The 21,150-nt window shown below is 39.4% G+C and overlaps 1 protein-coding gene across 1 annotated transcript in view; it reads right to left on the bottom strand.

Moving 5' to 3' along the window:
* Positions 1-992: 992 nt before the first annotated feature.
* Positions 993-21,150, bottom strand: part of LOC144272987 (plasmanylethanolamine desaturase 1-like) — a 73,526-nt gene continuing 53,368 nt past the window's right edge. Inside the window, exons 5-7 of the mRNA XM_077831422.1 lie at positions 13,224-13,368; positions 2,409-2,618; positions 993-1,114 (exon numbers count right to left, since the gene is read on the bottom strand). Coding sequence (XP_077687548.1) covers positions 993-1,114; positions 2,409-2,618; positions 13,224-13,368 — 477 coding nt within the window. The remainder of the gene's footprint in view (positions 1,115-2,408; positions 2,619-13,223; positions 13,369-21,150) is intronic.

Below are 21,150 nucleotides of genomic sequence, written 5' to 3'. Positions count from 1 at the left end.
CATTGAAATATGCCTTTCAAAAATCAAGACATTAATTTTAGTTAAATTAAGATTTCATTCATTCTAAAGAATTTAAAATCACAGTTACGGACCCCATTATTTGTATGTTGTTTGTCTACTCAAATCATAAGATCATTGAGGTAGGCACTATGTCCTTGTGCTGAGCCTACAAAATGGAAACCACTAATTTGGAGTGGAGCCTCTGAAATATAAACATTTAACAACAACAAACAACAGTGGTTAAGACTTCCTAGTATTAAACAGTGTAAAAGGCATAATTTTCAAACCTGAGCTTCATTTCTTTTGGTGCAATTTTGTACCTACAGTAGATTGCCTCCACATTTTATACCTGCAGGAAAATAAATGAATGAACGGATTAAAGGGAAAAATTGAGTGAACAAATCATTGTGGGTTGCAAAACTGTGGCAAATGGAATCTCAGTTTAAAAATCATGACCAAAACACAGAAGTTTAAAATTCGGCTGTTTAAAAATAAAGATCTAGTCAAATTACTTTTTAGCTCTATACTGAAGCATTGCATCATGCAAATTAAACAATACAAACTCTTCAGCATACAATGGCACAAAGCCAATTTATGTATCTTACTTGCACTGAAGCCAAAAGGTACTTCATGTTAATTAACATATCTTTTTTTTCTGGGTGCATTTATGAAGTCAGATGCATTGTGAGTATCCACCCAAGTACAGTAATAGGATACAGAAGTCCTAATAAATACAACATCAGGCATAATAGTCTCTTAAAACCAATCAAAATTAGCAATTACATTCAATTATTGTATGTTCCAAATACCATTGTATTTCAACTCCTTAGGATATCCAAGCTGGCAAATCATCAAATTTTTCTGTGACATTGCAAGCAATGCTCTGCAGAGTTTCAAAGTTTTCATAAACTCGTGCCAGAGGTTAAAATCCATGGTGCTAAAGAGATGCTTGTTTTCTGTAGATGACATAGTAGTTCTTTTTTTTTTTTCCTTTAAGAGTGTTTTATTGCATGTAAATCATCAGTTTGAGGTTTCTGACCTGTTAATGCTTCTATGATATTTTTCATTTTCCTCCAAAATCCTATTCTGTCCAATGGGTAATTTAGCCAGCCCGGAAAGGAAAAAGTGTTGGGAGTTAAAAATATTTTTTCAATCATGTCTCTTTTTTGTCTTTCCCCTTGCTAAAATATTATAACTTGCTAGTTACGGCTCTTCTTAAGCATAACCTAAGGCCATTGCCAACCCATACATTAATGATAATGTTTAAAGTACATGTCAAAGGACTGTTGCAAAGCACCGTTAACGCCCTCTGCCCCCATTCTCTTTCTTCCGCCGCTGCCATGCATTCTTACATTTCTAGAGTATCACATCCTTGAGAAGACAAGCTGTTACTAGCCTGGGAATCGTTCTCTTGAGCTTCATTCACTATCTTTTATGCACCACTAGATCACTGTACTTTCAGATCCGTGCATTCTGTTCAGTGCCCCAATCTCAATACTCCTTCTGTGGGCATTATAAACGCTTTCCACTTAAATTACCCTATGAGCTGTAGCTCACGAAAGCTTATGCTCAAATAAATTGGTTGGTCTCTAAGGTGCCACAAGTACTCCTTTTCTTTTTGCGAATACAGACTAACATGGCTGTTACTCTGAAACCTATTTGAGATCTATTTTTAAAGCATGGACGATCAAAACAAATTTTTAAAGGCATCCTCAATAATGGAGTAAATAAAAAAAAAAAAACTTAGTAGATGATTATGGATTCATTTGAAACAGTACCAAAGAATCATCAACACAGAGTTGGTACAAACTAGCTTCACTAAATCATAAGTAGCTTCTATCCTTGAAGCCATGAGCAATCTAAAAACATATTTCCTTTTACAGAATTTCTAGTCAATTTAAAATTACAGCTAACAATTTACAGAGAAGGAGTTTTAATATAAGCACAGGTATGTTAAATAAAAATTTTTTGACGTTACTGCAATATTTGTTTGCCAATTATGTGTGTTACATTCAGTTATACAAATATGTTACTATCTGTGATACACACATCATACAATATATGAAGGGTTGAATGCTACTACATAAAACTGTTCCTGTAATACGACAGTACTGTATAACATTGAAAAATCTCTCTCCCCTATGAGTAGAGTTTCTAACAGTCTAACTTAGCATGAAAGATAAAGAATTCTCAGCATTGCACTCTAGAAAGCACCAGATTTATGTATTTAAAACTCCAGTTTTAAAGTGAACACATCTTATTAGGAAGTAGCACCAAATGAAAAATATCCAGTGTGCAATAATCCATTCCGATAGCAATACATTTTTTCGACTTTCTAAATTCTTCCTCCCTCCCCCCATGTCACAACATGAGACATGTCATGGTTCTCAGAGTTTTTATTTTACCTGCAGTGATGCAAAAATAGGTTTCGTGGGGTGCTACGTGATGGATTCTGTGGTGGTTCCTCGGTAAAATGATGTGCAGATCTTGCAAAACTGTGACCCATAGAGGCAGCCCAAAGTAGGAATGGGACCACTTATGAATCTGATTAGTCACTGTGACAAAAATAGCTAGTGCAAACATAAAGCACTCCCAAGCATATGTCTCATGTATATATTCTGTACAGGGAAACAACCATTTGATTAGTAAGCAGTTTGTAAGACTTTATGCAAACACATTAAATTTTAAAAGCAAATTGTGCAAGAGAAAGCTAAGATTATGTCATTCAGTAATACAGAGATATAGTTATAGGCAAGAGAACAGTTCAGACTTTAATAGCTACCCTTATACAATAGCGTCAATGACTAAACAATGCTTATGACATAAACCATGAGCTGCTTTTTCCTGAATAGGTCTAAGCCAGAGTTGGAGAACTCTTACAGAGACAGCCAACCTATGCTATTTTCATTTTGGGGGTCCTAAGACATTAATGAAAAGCAGACATAACCCACAGACATAATAGCAGCCACAGCAACTACAGATGAGTCCATGCTAAACACCGCGTATTAACTTACACTCCGCAAAGTAAAAAGTGCGTTTTTGGGTTTTTTTAGAAAAAAAAGCTCAACAGTCAAAACAGCTGGGAGTAAAAAAAGTTGAACTCTGGCATGGAAATAGGTCTCACTGAGAAGTGCCGAGTGCTGCAGTGGAAAACTATTTCAATCTGATTTACTTACAATTCACCAAAACTCTCACTGCACATGTAGTCGATTTTACATGGAGTTTGTGCTAAGCTCCTAAAAATCCAGCAGCTAGTGCTGCATTAGGTCCCACTGCACTGAAACCAGTGCACCTCCCCCCCTCCCTTTTTGGCAAAGTGATGGGGGTGCTAAGCATGTAAGAACTGTGCATTGCAGGACTATGCTGCTGTGTGGATCCTCCTTTTCCCACCACTTCCACAGGGGATGGCATAAGTTCCCCTATAAACGACTTCAGCCATTCCTCTTCATAAAGCAGCCTCTGTGAAATGGCTCAGCAGCTGCTGAATAGCAAATGGGTATTTTGCCTCCCTTATGCACTGGATAATAAGGTGATACCACCTAGCTCTTATCTAATACTTCGGGCTGGATATTAGCCAAAGTGCACAGGTAAGGAAAATGTACTGTGTGTGCATAGCAAATTTAGTCAGATACTCAATTTCTTAGTCCCTTGAACTAACAGGAGCCATTTCCCAATGATTTCGGTAAAAGGAATCCACATCCTGCCCCATCCCCCCCTCCAAAGCCTACTTCATCAAAGGGAACATGCACAAGGGCAGGAGATAGGAAAGCCGAACTTCCGTTCCCACATCTGCCATTCTTTGCCCTTTACGAACTTTATTCATTCATTTGCTACCCTTTTATTACGCCTATTTCATATGGCACAGCTCAGCACAACAAGGCAACATTTACCATTCTGTGATACCCTACCCGTAACAATTTTTCTGTATATTTAGGACAGAAAGGAACTGTGGAATCCCTGACCCCACTGTGGAAACTGTTGACTCTAATCGGTGACTACTGGACGTGTGCCCGCAAATAGATAATGTGCATGCATGCACATGCCCACACACCCACAGCGCTCTGGCCATGTTGTGTAACAATAACTGAAGCACTGTTGCACCCGGAGGTCTTAATAGAGGACTGCTACCTGCTATCTTCTAGCAGCCAACTCGGGAGACCGTGAGATCCCCATTCTTTCTTTGTGTGTTTGTTTTTGGACACTGATGGGGGGAAAAGTCCCATGAAAGTGAAAGATTAGCGAGGAGCAAAAAGTGGGATAGCCAAGCTTTGTCAATTACATTAATGAGTCCACACAAATAATTTATTTAATCTGTTTTCTGGAATATGTAACAACTTGTCGAGCATTTTTTTTGGATCAGAGAGAGCGAAAAGGCTTCCTAGTCAGTGCAGCACAGGCAAGCAATGCTCCAGATGACACTTAAATCTGTATTTCTCACCAAAGCGATCGTATTCACAAACCCTCAAGAGACAAACACACACACACAATTATAAAGACAATTATTTTAAGATATGACTATCAGAAAGGAATATTATGATTAAAAGTGATACTATTTCATTAGCCTCACATTTATTAGTTAAGACTTAAGTCTTTTGAAAAAAGGTTTGAACTCTTGTGTGAACAATCTCTCTCTGCCATTGCAATAATTTATCCGTTGTTCCCTCATACCACCACCAGATGGGGCTCAATTATAGCTGAATTAGTTTATCATTCTATAATTTTATATTCTATACTCACACAATTTATATTAGACACATTATTACTTTTAAAATACATTATAGTTGCATACTCTCTCCTCTAACAAAAATACATATTTTAATTTCCAACATAACCAGTATTATACCCACAGGACTTTCAAAACTATTTGCGACATTGCATGCCCTGTTTAGATTAAGTTTGCGTGAATAAGAAGAGCAAGTGTGTTCAAGAATTACAGTGCTAGTTTTGTAGCAGGCTTCTGCCTTACTGGGATCTATAACATATGGAGTGTCTCACTGCCTGTTGTGAAATCACTACAAGTACTTTAAAGCTTGCTCTCAAGCCAGTGCCTTGTCTAGTTCCGGGTTAAACGGTAGCAGCAGGATGAGATGCAATTTTATTAATTGTAGGTAGAAATCAATTACAATCAATCCAGAATTGTTTTTGCTTTATAAAAAGTAATTTTTACCTTAAAAAAAAAGAAAAAGAAAAAACCTCGTCATACAGCTTCAAAATTCAGTAATGGAAATGTCCTATTTTTATCACCTACTCTCTGGCTTTCTGGAGGCTTTCCTTACAATGTGGTGGGTTTTTTTAAACTTTCTCCTTCACAGTTGACACAAGCAATAATTCCCATAGAAAATAACTGAGCTTCCATTTTAGATACTCAAATGTTTCAGGGCTGACTTGGAGAAGGAGAGAGCAAGAGCGAGGGCATTCGCCCACTTTCTCAGCCTAGGCAAGCCATGCTGGGCACTCTGGTCCACATCAATCAGCAGCACTCTGTGCGTAGGATCAGCAGCAGCAGGGACCTCAAATGTCTGTTTGATTAAGAGGTGGCACCATGGCAGCCAAAAACAGGTGATAAAAATCACAAAATGGTAGAAAACACTGTAAATTCTACAGATGCTTTGCTAGAGTGGTGGGAGGGACACGTTAAACATTAAGATGCACGCCCGTCAATCCATTCCCTTATTAATAGTTTAGAGCCATATTCAATATTTTAAAAGTGAATTTCTATGACTTCAGCTTTGCAGACTCCAGGGGGCTTATCAGGCCCAGCTCCTGCAGAGGCTAATCCTGATTCAGCAGCAAAGAGCAACACACCTCCCCTCATAGAGCCCCTCTGTCTCAGGGGTTTGGCAGCACCCACTTGAGTCACATGGGGCTTTCCACATCAGTACTTCCCGACAGATGTGGTCACAAGGGCATTTTCTCAAAAAAGGACTGACCTAGCAATTGATCAGCCCTCAAGGTACGCTGGCTTTTAAATAAAACCTGAACACAGAAAGAGGTCTCTCTTTATATAACAATAGCAACACATCATGGTGTGAGTCAGCCAAACACTGATAATGTGTATTTTATGCCAAGATTTTTATCAAAAAGGGGAGGGAGGGTGCGTAAAGATGGGCTTCTAAATCCTTCTTTACCGCTGTAAACAAAACAGCCTGAACTTTTGTGAGCCCAGGTCATTTATGTAGGAGCCTAACCTTAGGCACCCATTTTTGAAAATCTTTGTCTGCATCTTCAAAACTTCCAAGTAGGGAATATAGGACTGTTTCCATGGCATTTTGATCATGGTGTCATTCCAACGTATTATTAGTATAAAAAAAGAACCTAAGCACCCTGCAACCACAAAGTTAAAATGAGACAGTCTCTTGGAGACCCTGAGCTTTCAGGGCCCTTTTCTGACTGTGTGTCCTGATTTCTGTCTTTTGCCTAGCATTGTTACAGCTCTTTGGTATTTTAGATCTTCACTTCCACTCTGTGCTGTGGGTGCTTTTCTGGGCCAGAAAGGAGGTCAGCTACCTTCTCTAGCCAGCTCCTTGTACACATGCTGCCTCCATCCTTGTTCGGCATACTTGACTGCAGGGTCTCAGCAGGGAGAAACATGGGCAGCGAGAGCAGAGTGGCCAGAGGCCACCAGGGAGAGGAGTCAGACAGTGAAGCCAGATATCTAGTGGGATTAGTACCATCAGTTCCCACCCGTTCTTAAGGCACATGATGTCTTTGGGTGATGGTCAGGAGAGGAACAGAAAGGCTAGCAGTTGTGAAGGGAAAACAAGGAAAAGAGGTAGAGAGGATGGAAGTCACGATTTCGGACAGAAAGGTGGTAGGGGAGGGAGACAGAAAAGAAGATACCTCCTGCTGTCTGACTCCAAACATATTCCCAAGTAGCCAACCTGGCTACTAGTTCCACACAAGGGGAGAACAAAGGACAGAGAGGCCCATTCCAGGACTGTGAGAGTAAGTAGTGCGTCACCACAGGACACGGGGTAGGTTTGTCATAGGTTCAAAACACTTGGGTGAGCTTGGTGTAAAAGCTTTAAGAGCTTATCCTACCAAGCCCAGTCTCCAAACCTTTTGAGCTTCTCAGCTTTTTCAATAAATCATTTTGCAAATTCTTATGTGTGTTTTTGTCAAATTGAGCAGCTCATGTTTTTATTTCTCCTGCTAGTCCTAGAAGCAGGCCAAGAACTATTTTAAAACGGAAGATTGGAGGGTTTTGGTTATTTGTTTTTAAACTAAACCACAGCAATACTAGTTTTAACTGTAGAATTGAAGAGTGCTGTATAAATTCCTACCCAGGCCAATCCATCTAGGGCATTTCAGTTTCTCACTGTCAGTGGAAATGAGCAGACAATACTTACAATGACCTTCCTCACTAATGTTTTACTACTTTATGTATTGGTATCACAATGGAATTTGGAGGGAGTAGGACAGGTTACCCTGTGGTAAGCACAGTAGCTTGGCAATGGCAGAACAATAGCAATACAATAGTACATTTAGAAGTTTGTATGTGGGCATGTCCTAAAACAAACCAATGGAAATACTAGGTGTTTATGGTTTAGAAACAAAGCAATTTTTGAAATTGTATAAATTCACCCTGTTGGCCAGTTGCAGTTCATGCCCTGATTAATGTAGCTCTGACTTCAAATCACTCTATACAGCTGTGAAAATACATTTTATACCAGAAGGAAAATACGTATTTAACTCAATTTAAGTTTCCTTTTCCTTTCTTTCTATGTCCCAGACCCACATTATACCTACAGGAAAATAACACCTCTGCAGCATGCCTAAATTTATTCTGGATTACTCAGACTATGCCTAATTTGAGACCAGATCCAGTTTCCCCAGGTCCCTACTCCAAAAAATGTGAGCTCAACGTGCTCCTGGCTCTCCCAGCTGACAACGTTACCTCCCCCACACAAGGTGAATCCCAACACTCCCTCTACATGGATCCTAGGAGCCAAATGTTGTGGCTCCACAAGTCCCCCTCATCCCAGATCCACAGACACTATCTTAATCTATTCTTGCATGGATTAAGCGTGGAAGCCAGATCCAGGACTTTCTGTATGCTCTGAAGGCACAAAGGGACTTGAGTTCTGGTGGATCTGGCCAGCTACGCATTTCTAGTTCCCAGCCTGCTGTATGGGGGTCATGGCTAGGGAGAAGAGGAGTAGCTGAAGTACCTCTACATGCCAGTTATTCCATGAGGCTGGAATGCGGCTGTGCACAGCTAGGCACAAGTTAAACCAGTCACGTGGCAGTTTTAATTACCTCCTAAATCCAGGGAGTTCGAAAAGTGGCATAAAGACACCTTTGCATCTATATCCTGCCTCCCCTGGGTTCTGTGCAGAGTAGAGCTTGGTCCCAAAGAGTGAGAGAACATTTTGAGCCCATCAGACTCCCTTTACTAGACTGACCCTGGGTGTTCCCCTGTACTTACAGTGCCCAAAAGCCTGCCAGATGCTGTACAGAAATGTATTAAAACACCTGTTCCCTGCCCCAAAGAGCTAACATGTTAAATACTGACAAGACAGGGACGGACAACGAGGTGGGGGGAGGAGGAGAGAAGGGGAGGGTTCAGGTGGAAGAGAAGAGGCAGGGAAGAATCATAGTTATAGGATCACAAGGCAACTTCATTCTGGCACATGCACATCTTGTCATATTCCGTGCGATATGTTTGGTTTTTTTTTTTAATTACCACACCTACGGGTGATAAGGCAGAAGTGAGTTCACGTAAATGGGGGCAGGGGAAATTAAATGGTGGATTCAGAAAGCATGTTTCATGCATAGGAAAGAGGTGCAGCTGGGAGAAGGAAACAGAAGAGGCAGGGGGCAAGAAAATGCGATGGGTCAGGGAGGCAGGGCAGAGTGGCGGACAACTTTGGAAAAGTGAGAGCGAACAACAGAGTAACTACGGAAAAAGGGGATAAAAAGGTAAATTTAGGAAGTCACAATAAATAAAGTATTTAAGAGCCAAGTACTGAAATATGACATTTGTGCTGAACCCAAATGTCATAAAAATTTAACATTTTAGTTTGAACAGATGCTTAATTGTAGGCACTTAATGAACCATCATAAGCCAAAAAAGATTCCTGATATGGTTGTAAGCCAGGTACTATACTGCATAATGGCAGGGATAAATCAAGGAATCTCAGCCTGATGGTTTGGTAGTCACAATGAACAGTGTGTAGCAGATATAAAAACAATGTGCTAAATTCCAAACCAATTAACTCTAAGTGCTTGATTTAAAAAAAATAGATTCTATTTAAAAATTAAATAGACAAAAATTATCCCTGTAAATGATGGGTAAGGACAAAAAGTTGAGTAGCCTTCATTGAGGATCATGGAGTTAAAAACTGGGCTTCATGTTAAGCCCTACAAAATTCAATGATAATACTGAAGTAACACAGAGGGTCATAAAACCATAGATCCTTAGTGGGGATTTTTAATATTCTAATGGTGAGGAAGTTCTAGTCTCATCTACTTCCTCAATCACAAGGCAAAACATAAAAAGGAGGTGAGATCTGGGGTTGTTAAAGGTCCAGTAGGCTCAGCATCCATAACATACTGCACACACGGCTCTTTTCATTTGCACTAAAAATGGAAAGGAGAGTGATTTATTTTGGTTACCAAAAAATGCCCCAAAACTTGACAGGTTCTTCCCAAAGTTTCTACGGCTTTTCTAACATTTCCTTAAGCTAAAGAGCTGAGCCTGAACTGCCAAGTTTTGATCTAGAGCTGCACTTCCCCAGAGTTTGAGGGGGTTTGGATCTGATGTTTTAGTTCTAGTTCATCTCTATTAAATATCCCTTGTGGAATGTGAGGTTAAATGTCTCTTCTTTATTTGCACTCATTTCACACTGTCCCTTTTTCAGCCTTTGGACTGGTTTATCAACAAATTAACATGAGACGTTAGGAAGATTTTTAATGACTGGTATATGTTCCTAACATTGTTGCCTGCAGCCCCATGACAGAGAAACTGCATAAATGTGAATCCAAGATTTTCAGCAGTTAACTCTTCCACTTGGAGCTGCAGCTGCTCAGATACCATCAGCTAGCTAAAACATGGCAAAAGACGGACATTGTCAAAAATCTTCCGAAGTGGCCAACAAGAATACCCATGACTGCTATGTACCGGACACTCGGGGGGAAAATGAAGATTGCATGCCATGACCAGATTCTCTTATTAAGGCCAGGGTTAGTTACGGGTACTCCGCACCTTGCAAGAGTGCTCAACACTTTGCAGGAGCAAGCCATAGACCAAATTACCTATATCTGGTTTGCATATGTACATTCTAAAATACAGTGCTGATGAACAGAGAGGTGAATTGATTATTCAATTAGTGTCTGTCTCCCTGACCGCAGATTACGGAAGTTAATGTTGCTGTGGCAGGAATATAAGCACACTATGGAGAGCTCTGCAAATTATTTGAAGGAAAATTAATAGGAAATCTACAAGCTACGTTTATTATTTGTTAAATGCAATATGCTTGGCGCTGTACTAGATAGACAAAATCCAGAAAGCCCCTGCCACAAAAAGCTTTGAATTTAAGCATTATATAGGACATAATTCTCAAGGTACTATCATTCCTCTCACTTGAAAAGTTATCCACCTGTGTATTTTATGAAATCTTTTATTCCATTTTTTTTAAAGGATTCAGCTACGGCACCACATTTTGTCAAAGTGCTCTTGATCTGCATGTTTCTTCCCCCTCTTAAATGAGTTGTTAGTGGGAACTGAAGGGTCTGTTAAACCTAGAATACATTAACAAAATATATATAAAGCTAACTTGTGATATGCACTTTAAGAAACGGTTACACTGCATGTTTCCCAGCTTCTAGCTTCTTGATGCTCTCTGCCATGCTGTAGGTGGCATCCAATCAGAGAGACCGCCACTGAGGGCCAGGGAGAAGGGCTGCAGTTTTTTAATTTTATATTCCAGCTAAGTACAGGGAATATAAGACAGTAAGGTGTGTATAGCACGAATAATGAGTTGTGCTAATTCACAGAAATTCATTTTTTGCCATCACACACTGCTCCTTTTTCTATAGACCAACACTTTGAAAGTTCATTTTTATATGTCATTTACTTCCCTAGGGTGTAATGCTTCCTAAAAATACGGCCATTTCTTAGGCTTTGATAGAAAATTATTTATGTTAAAGTGGATTCATTATTCTGGACACACTGGAAGTGGAAGGTTTTATTTTATTTTTTAAATTAAGGTGATTTCAAAGAGACACATACAGCAAAGACCAATATTGTCAGCAGAGCCTGAACCTTACACATGGGTCTTCTAAGCACAGAAGGGATATCAGGAGGTTTATTAAACGAGGGAATGCTAGTCTCAGTTGGACAGGTCACTTGATTAAAAAGCACAAAGGAAAAACTGATTAAGACAACGAGGTTGCTGTAAGCAGTTACCCCACTGAACCCCAAAGAAAACAAAAACAGATCTTTGTGGTGTAAAAAAAGAATAGCAATTAAAGCTGCATAGAAAATATGAATGTGGGGGGAAGCCTGACAACTGGCATCAAGAGGTTAATTCTTCCATTCTTTTTAATCAGTAACTAGTTCTGTCATCTTTTGGTTCAGTGCAAAACCTCCCCAGAGAAGCACCTCCATTCTTTGAATGTCCATAAGGCAATTAGGTTTTACATTTTAAAACTGAAGGGTTTTACAGGATGAGCCAATTTATATGTTTCCATAATAAGAAAAGACTCAGGGCTACTGAAGGATCTATTACAAAATGGCTTAGGTAGTGCATTATTGAATCATACAAAGCCAAGAAGCTTCCAGGTCCCAAAGTCTTTAACAATCATTTTGTGGGAACCACTTGGGCAGAATACAGAACAGCTTCGTTTTTGGAAACCTATAAAGAAGCCATTTGCTATTTGGAGTTCCTTCAACATGTGCAGTACAAAGCACTATAAACCTGAGGGTCAGGCTTGAACCCAGGCAGCGTTTGGTAGAAAGGTGCTGCAATAGCAGTGGGTGGTTAGGTTTCTTAGTTCCTGAGCCTTTTTATTGTCTTAATAATGCCAGTCAAGTCCCAATAATAAAAACAGTTGGGTGAATATAGCTGTGAGCAAAAATGGGTGATAGCTTTCAAACTGGAAAATTGTAACAGCTGTATCTACCAATTAAAGCTGTTCCATGAACAAATCTGATGATTAACTGGATATGTAATTAAGCCTTTATTATTAGTCTAATTGGATGGTTAGGGGAATTATTAAGGCTGTTAAGATTCTGTGCAGCAAGCCGGCTGTGCAGTACAGGCAATATGAAATTCAGCTCATTATTAGCAGGGCCAGGTGAACATGTGAGTGGAAATTCAGGCTAGCCACACCCCAGCCTTTCAGACCTAAACCAAATAACCCTGAACACAGAGTTCAGTTCAGCAGAGAATGCTGTGATATTCCACTGCAACTTGCATCAACTGGCCAAGCAAAGACTCACCACCGGGTTGCAGACTAAAGGGAGGAGATTCTCAGACACTGGCCCAGGACAGTCACAGTCTTGGACACCAGGTCCTTGAAGCCTAGGTGGTAAGGAGCTCTTGCGACATAGAGATGTGGTTAGTTAAGAAGCAGTCTGCACTGCTGTAGTCCTTCTCCCTGAAGTGTGGAGAGGAGGAGGGAGCAGACTGATTCCCAGAAGAGTCTGGCACTCCAAGACTCAGTCCCTGGAGCACAAAGCAAAGGAATGAGATTGGTTTCAGATTCTTCAAATTTACCAATCTGTGTGGCTGCCTGCAAAACCTGAACTTTCCCAGGCTCACTTAGCTCATGACCCTTGGATCAAGATTCTCCTTGCTCCATGCCTATACCTGCGACAGCAGTCAGTACACTTCAGCACAGACTCTGTGGAAAAGGAACAGCAAGAGACAAGCTGAGCATTAACGACAAAACGTACCTCCAGCCCACACTTTCAGCTGCCGCAGCTTGTGACCAAGGGACTGCACTTTGGAAAAAGACAATCCTCACCTTTAGACTCTCTCAGTGGTAAAAACCACAGGCCTGATTTCCCATTGCCCCATACCTTTTTTCATCATTTACACCTGTGCAGAGTGAGTGGAGAATTCCAACCTGCAAACATTAAAACTTTGCAGTGGCGTCAATGACAATACAAGTTGCAAGGCAGTAGAGAACCAGACCTCAGAAGTCCCTTGACAATGACCAGAGGTGCTCACCCCCTTTGTCCACCAAGAAAAAAACAAAACAAAACACAAGCTTACCTGGTGTTTGAGAAAGGAATTTATAGAACATGAAGGCCAGTGGAATTATGCTTATCAAACAGTTATCTCCATTGCTCTCAATGAAGTCATGTCTGGTTATTGCTGTTGGATCAATATGATGCTCTCTAAATGGCCTGATAAATGCCTGTTGGTAGAAAAAACAAGATTTATTTTAATTATTTTTGCAAAGGTCCTACAGACTTTCTCCCAAGTTTGTGTGTTCAGTGTGAACATACAATCCATTTTCCTACCAATATGAAAAATCTTGAATTTAACAAAGGTTACTAAAAGTATGATTTTATCAATTAAACGTAACTTGAGAGCATTAAAAAAAAAGTATAATTTATCACCAGAACGCAAAGTGTTCACACTGAAGAGGCTTGATGGAGCCCAAGAACTGTGGTTGGCTGATCGTGCAGGAATGCGGACATTTTCCTAGGAACCTTCAGTGTTACCGCCAACACAGATACGTGACACAGATGCCATGCCAAACACAGCAAATAGCTTTATGTACTAATAGGCCGGGATATAACAAATCTAGAGGACAAAATGGGCCACATTTTAAAAGACCAGTTCTAATTTTTGTGTCCACAATTAATATCAGTGGAGAAAAATATTAATTACAGTTAAGTGGCTAAAAATACTGCCTAGGGATAACCAGCCACAAGTAATCAATGGTGTTACATTGGAATGGCATGTGTGTGTGGAACATGTATGAATTCCCTAAGGGGTTGATTGTGGGTCTGGTATTCTTCAGCATACATCAATATCTTGGATGACAACACAAATCAGAACACACAAATTTGCATATGACACAAAAACTACAAGTTACAGATATCACAGAAGTTTGTGTTTTTGTTTGGATGTAAGTGCTAGCATTCCTGTATGAGAGCTAGGTATTGTTGTTATTATTATTGAACATCATCATCTTGGTGAGAATCTGCTACTGGAGCAATGCCGTAACTTGTGACCATTTAACATCCCAATTTTCTGTGTGGGTATATTCTATTCAGACAAGACCCTGGCACATCAAATGTCTGTGGAATGAAAACAAATATGGGATATCATTACCTCGGGAGACTGCGAGAACTTTATCTACACTGCTACTGTTACAGGTTTCGTATGTTCCTCTCCTATAACCACAGAACTGAAGCAACATTTAGAAAAATGTTTGCTTTGACAACTAGCTTTTTACCAACTCGCATGGTTGTGGAGGTTTTGTAATTATATCAATTCACATGCTAGATTAGCTGCTAGCAGGTTCCTTTGTTGTACTGCAGCAAGCTAAGAAAGTAAAATTGTGGGATTAAAGCAATCATTTAAAAAAAAACATGGTAAAAATTCTTTTGGATCCCCACTTCTATAAAGGAAATACTTACACAACAGCCTAAATGACAACAGGAATTTTACAACACAGAACAGATAGTTCCCACTAGAGAGACTTTCAAATACTTACTTTTCTGTATAAATATCATGTCACAGGATTACTACTCAAATTCTCACAATGAATGGAATAATTTACTTTAAAGAATAAGCAAACTCTAAGTAAGCCAAACTCCACAAACAAAACTAAGGTTTACTTAACACAACTGCAAAGAACCTTAGAGACATTTCAATTACAACTTCTGCATTTGAATTTCCAGACCAAATGATTTAATATCAGACTTTTACAGCTACAAGATTTTACATTCTATGGGTACATGGATATTGACTGATACTATGGAACAAGGAAGGAAGGAATTCATTAGAGAAAAGACAATATAAGAAAGAGAGAGAAGCTCTGGTACAGAAACTAGATTATTAAAAAAATAAGTTAACCAACCTATAATTAGTACAATTCAAAGTTCAAGCGAAGTATATTTCCAACAAAAAGTTGACCAGCAACTACATTACCTAGGCCTTGTCTACACTGGCAGCATTATGTAAGGTACATATAGCTACACTTTATATAGGAAAGCAGGCTGTAGCCACACTGTGGTATGTAGCTACATGCAGCAATGAAAAGCTCCAGCTGGGGAGAGGTAGCGGGAAAAAGCTCTGGCAGTTCCCCACTGCTGAAGCCTTTCTCTGTGACGGGAAAAGGCTCCAGAAGCAGGACGCTACATGCAAAATATAAGAGCGTAGACAGGAGTGGCACTGCTCGGGCATGTAAAGAGCCATACAGGGTACATACCCTAAGGTTCTGGCATGTCTTTGCTCTACTCACCTAGCAGTGTGGATGGTGAAGCACTGCTTATTTATACCCATGCTTGGGGGGTCATGCAGAGTCTGTACTCTTCATGCCACCGCAAATGTAGGCATAGCCTCAGACAGATATAGAACATCAAAATATCTCATTGTATTGATGTTCATAAAAAAAGCCATACTAATCTCTTCATACTAATTCTCCTTCTTGTCTATCAAGCACCTAGAACATGTTTGGGGCTGACTAGTGAATGAGTAACCACTCAGTACAAATAACCATAAAAAGAAGTCTATCCCAAGTAAGGGAGAGTTAATTTGTGCTTGAAGTATAAACATATCTTGGATCAGTAAGTTGTAAGTTTCCTCTGATTGTTGCTAATCATTCAATTTATTTTAATTGCTATATTTTTATAAAAACAACGAGGAGTCTGGTGACACCTTAAAGGCTAACAGATTTTATTAATTTTTATAAAACTCTTACAATCTTGTACACAAAATAAGTAATAGATTTGTGAATGACAGTCACTGTTGCTAGGTTAATTATAACCGTATACTGAGTTCTCCCAAAGTAAATTGTTTCCAGTTACTAGTAGACTCTAAAAGAAAAACTGCAGGTGGACAAATGCAATGTATTACTTTTTAAGGCCCTGATCTAGCAACTGACAGCACACATGCACAGATAGGCGCCCAGACAGAACCCCATCCGTTGCAATGGGGCTCAGAGAAACCACAGTGGTGCATCTGCATGCGGTCAATTGCAAGATCAGGGTCTTAGCTGGTAGAAAAAAATTCTGGTTGGATGAAAGATAATTTTTACATTTTGATGACAAGTTTATTATCTCGTAGAAAAATATATTTCTTAGATCAACTTTCAAGACACAAAAGTGAATCTGAAGACTGCTATGTATCTTTACAAGTTGGCACATGACTTCAGAAAAAAGAAAATGATCCCAAGAACCTTGAAAGAAGGAAACACCCCTGGTTCGAAGATGACTTATGGAATATTTTGTAAAATTTCTCAGGAGAAAGGGAAGCAAAGCTGCTTTTTCCCCCATATGAAAAAGAATGAAAACCTGTCATTCATCAAAGTGGGCTGCTGAAAGAAACAAAGAAAGAAACCCTGCAACATTTAAAAGACTGCAAAAATTTCTGAATGTCATTAGAAACATCACCAAATTTATAGTACAGCATAAATAATACACCTATGTATGCATAATAATAGAAGCAAATGGAAGGGAATAGCACCCCATGTTAAGGTTCTTGCATGGAAATGGGATTACAACACATGTCCAATTCTAAGAGACAAATCCCATGCTTTCAGACCAAATGGGAGTACTGCACATATAAGGAGCTATTTGCTTTCAGGAGGATCTAAGAGAAGAATTTTACATGGTATTTCAACCATCTGTATCCACAAGTGCTTGAAAAGGGATTCTATGAATAGTGGAACAGCACTGGAACAAACGCCATGATGAACTGAAAATACTGCCAAGCAGCAAATAGTGACTTTTTAAGTGGTACTGTAGTTGCCAGCTCATTAACAAAAAAGATAATGAATATCAATTGCACAAAAAATATATTATTTTTATATTATTTAAGAATATTATTTGAAAGTTAATGTATATAAGTCCATAACAAACATTCTGATACTAAGCACTTCTCCAGGTAAAATAAAAACCTGATATATATCTGACCCATTACCAAATTCTAATCCTAATTTTTACGTATCCAGATAATGCAAAGGGTCACTTTAGTATGGACGGTCGAGATGAACATTGGGCTGAGGCTAACAGGGTACTATGTTTGCTCAGAGACTGGTGTGTGAGCGTGGGAGGGAGAAGGGGAAATTTCCTGCCCTGGGTCTGAGGTGAGGCAGAGGAAGCACTCCATCATAAAACCTCCTCATCTTACTCTCCCTTTTCTTCCTGGCCCTGCTTTTCAGGGCTAAACAGAAATTGTACTTCTGTGGAACATATGTTTCTCCTAGAGAACGAATGTACCAGGAATGCCAGTCACTGACCAGGATCACTTCCCAGCAAGTGAGACAATATCAGCACCCTGGTGATCTTGGCATATCTCCAAGCCGAGGGAGAACCTCCAAGAAAGGGGAGGGGAATAAAGACAAGGCACAATCCTCTTACAAAAAACAACAAATTCAACAATACTAAACACTAAACTAATAAAACTAACAACTAACTAAAGACTAGTTGAGGCAAGCTTGACTGACTGAAGTGGGCATGCTGGATGTGCTGTCTCAGGCCAAGGTGGTTGAGAAGGCACTGAGAGGGATTCATCCATGCAGCCCTATGTAGCCTTGTTGCATGGCATGAGGATGAGTAGGGTGCACGAGTGCACCAAACGGACATTACTACCAAAAATCTCCAATCGAAAGCACATACACGCTTGACATGGAGCATCCATAGGGACACTACTCAAAGATCTATGTCTTTTGGAAAGAATGTCCCTTTCTTGCAACTCATGCTTTGAAAACATAAGACAGTCTAGCCTCAGACCTAGAAAGATCCTACATTACGAAGAGATTATGGCATTAAAAGATTTTGTTATCTGGTGTGTAAGAAGCAAGGAATTTCTCAAAGAACTTTAAAAAAACCCAGCATGTTTAATTGGAGAAATGTGTCAATTTATTTTCCTGGTATGGCTAATAGGGTAGTAGCACTTTTTGTTCTTGCAAATCTCTGTATTCATTATGCTAAGGAAGTACAGAAATCAATCTGAGAAAAGAGAGCTAATGGGAAGTATTCAATTAAGCACCAAACAATCACCATGAAAGAGCATATATTGAAATAATTGCTTAATACAAGAGCAATGATGCTGATGTGAAGTCCTGCAAGTTACAAGCAAGCTGATCTACTGATCTATTTTCAATAGAACTTTCTCTATGGGTGGATTTCAGAGTTCTTACACTTCCAAAAGGAAGCATGAGAAAAGTGAACAATAGGAACAAGAAAGGAAACATAACAAAATAGCATTCATTTGTTTGAATAAATAATCTGAAGTAAACTGAAGACGAAACTGATTTACACCAAGTAATTATTTGGAATTCTACAATAAGAAATTTAAAATACTCATATCCTCCACAGCTCCTCCAATGGACTTATAACAATGCTATTTATGTAAAGAAGATGTATAGTAGCCACTTAGCAGAAGATTAAAATAACAGCTGCAAAAGCAAAATTATGTACTGAAGCACTATTAGAACTATACCACCTCCTCCTAAAATAACAGCATTAATGCACCGGCTCTGGAAGCATGGATGGATCTGTGGTCAACACTAACCACCGAGCTAAAAATATCTGTCACACAGCAAATGATAAAAATGACTGCTAAGACTATACTCTGAATAAATACATAAATTTGAGAATTGTAAACTTGTAATCTGAATAGCTATGCAGGAGTCAAACTTCAGAAATAAGATCACTGATAGCTATTAAGTGGGAGACATAGCTTCAATGTGGTAAAATAACTAATAAAATCTCTTGGCATTTCTTTTGGCTAAAATACATGGCATACAAAATGATAATTGTTATGAAAAGTATGATGGCACAATGCTTTCTAGCTTTTACAAAGAAGGATTTTTGCCTTTAAAATCTTTTAGAAAGGCCATTCAGAAGAAAGATTTTCAAAAGCACCTAAGAGATTTGGGAGCACAATCCTCACTAACTTTCACTAGGTCTTGTGATCTTAAATCTCTGAGGTAGCTTTGAAAATTTCCCCATTAGCTACCCTTGGGAAGTCATAGGCTAGTTTCAATTCATTTTTTTTTTTTTAAGTGAAAGAGAAACAGTAGCTTGCATTGTTGGGTCCCAAGGCCCTTTCCCCTGTTTACTAGAGTCGTGTTGGGTCCCTATAAAATAGGATCTGGCTGGTGCCCTGAGAGGATGCAGGTGACACAGTGAACAAACAAAATGACCAAGGAGCTGCAGGAGAAGTAACCACTAAGGTAAGATGTGGTAGGGGGACAATCTTGCTAGGGCAAGCAAAATATACAAGTGATATTGTGCTGGCAGGAGACTGAAATTCCTCTTGTAAGACATAGCTATGTGACAAAGAGCTGTATTTGTTAAAACACTGAGATTTCCATTCTGGAATCTGCAGGATGGGTAGTTCCAGAATGCTTCTGGCTATATTGCTAGAAAATGGGTTAGGGGTTGGACACCAAGAAACTATACTGCACCAGAGAACACTGGAGAAAGATTGTGCATCTGCACCTCTGAAAACCAGACCCCTAATTTAAAAGGATAAGTTAGAACATTTTGGTCTCCAAGTCCATCTTCGGGACCAGATTCCTTCCATAATTGCTCATCTCATTGTTGGCAACTGTGTCAGTACATAAGCCAATTAGAGGGCTAATTTCCCGTCTGCAATCTGAAATTATTGTTATTGCATGTGCACTTGTGTGTACAGAATTATGAAATTCTGGCACTAAATCATAGACCTTCACCCTGGCCTGCGTGTCCAGTATTACTTCAGACTAATCCTTTGATACTTCAGGCAGGAGTCTGGGAAGATCTTTTGTCCCTTTGTTCAATGTGTCTTTCAGGAAAGTCGGAGACCTCTCTCTCCCTGCCTCTGTTCTATATCAGTTTTTCAATCCTATTGCTAAATGATGCCCGCCTCTGCACAATGAATTCAATGCAAGCAGTAGAAATGGAGTACTTCTGGGAATCAGGCCCCCTTCCTTTAGGTTCCAAAACACGGATTTAGGCACCCAAGTCTGGAATGTTCTATAGTTATCTGCCTTCTAGTTTAAGCCTGTTATTAGCTAGATCCTAAATATGTTGTTATGAGTGGGAAAATGGTTCAAAAATAATATCCCATCTCTTTCTGATAACATTGGTATAATACTTCCTGTAATCTGATGTGCCTCCCCAGAGATATTAGTAAAATTAATGGTTGCAATTCTGGCATTATGTAAGAGAGAAAGATCCACCCTCAGAAATGGGTAGACTGACATTTAAGCTTCATGGGTTCGTACAGTCTTAGTATTACAGTTTCACTGTAAATTTCTTTGCCATAGAGATTGTTACTAATATGCGAACAACAAGTCTGAGGGTAAGCACTCTACCTTGAAAATGAATAAAATATAAACATTACAGGAAAGACAGACCTTGCAAGGTCAACTGTAGAGCAAGGGCAAACCCAGAAGCTACACACAGAGGCATCAAGCTGCAGTATGTGTGGTTCACAGACAGGACTCTAAGGAAACTCTGAAAACAATGGGTCAAAGGAGAAAAGGGAAGAAGTATTACAGCATCAGATAGGTCATGGTCTTAGCAGCTCAGCAGCAAAAAATATGTGAGGATTGCGGCGAGTATGAGAAAAATCCAACCACTCTGCCAGCCTCTCAAATACAGTCTCAAACCAGTCACTGTCTTGTGACTGATTTTTAAAGAAGGAGGTAAAAAGTGCTTAGCAACCACAAGCTCCAAACACAGCCATGAAAGGTCAAGAAATATGATATAAAAACAATCACCTAAATGTAAAGGGAAAATTCCCACCCCTCCATCAAGAGCAGTTAAAATAAATGCACAGTTCAGTCTCAACTATCCAGCCTCGGGCTATCTGAAATTCCAGGTTAAAAACAATGGTACAGCTCTTTCATATAGTTATGCACAATGCATTTCTATCCCTTTTATACAAAAGCCTATCTTCCAAAGATTAAAGAAAATTTGGAATATAATAGGGCAGGGGGGAAAAATCAGGGCTGTACTGCAGAATTTAG

This window comes from Eretmochelys imbricata, chromosome 12, assembly GCF_965152235.1.
Source record: "Eretmochelys imbricata isolate rEreImb1 chromosome 12, rEreImb1.hap1, whole genome shotgun sequence".
Taxonomy (NCBI): domain Eukaryota; kingdom Metazoa; phylum Chordata; order Testudines; family Cheloniidae; genus Eretmochelys; species Eretmochelys imbricata.
The sequence above is the reverse complement of the archived record's forward strand: the minus strand, read 5'-3'. Positions and strand labels throughout refer to the sequence as shown.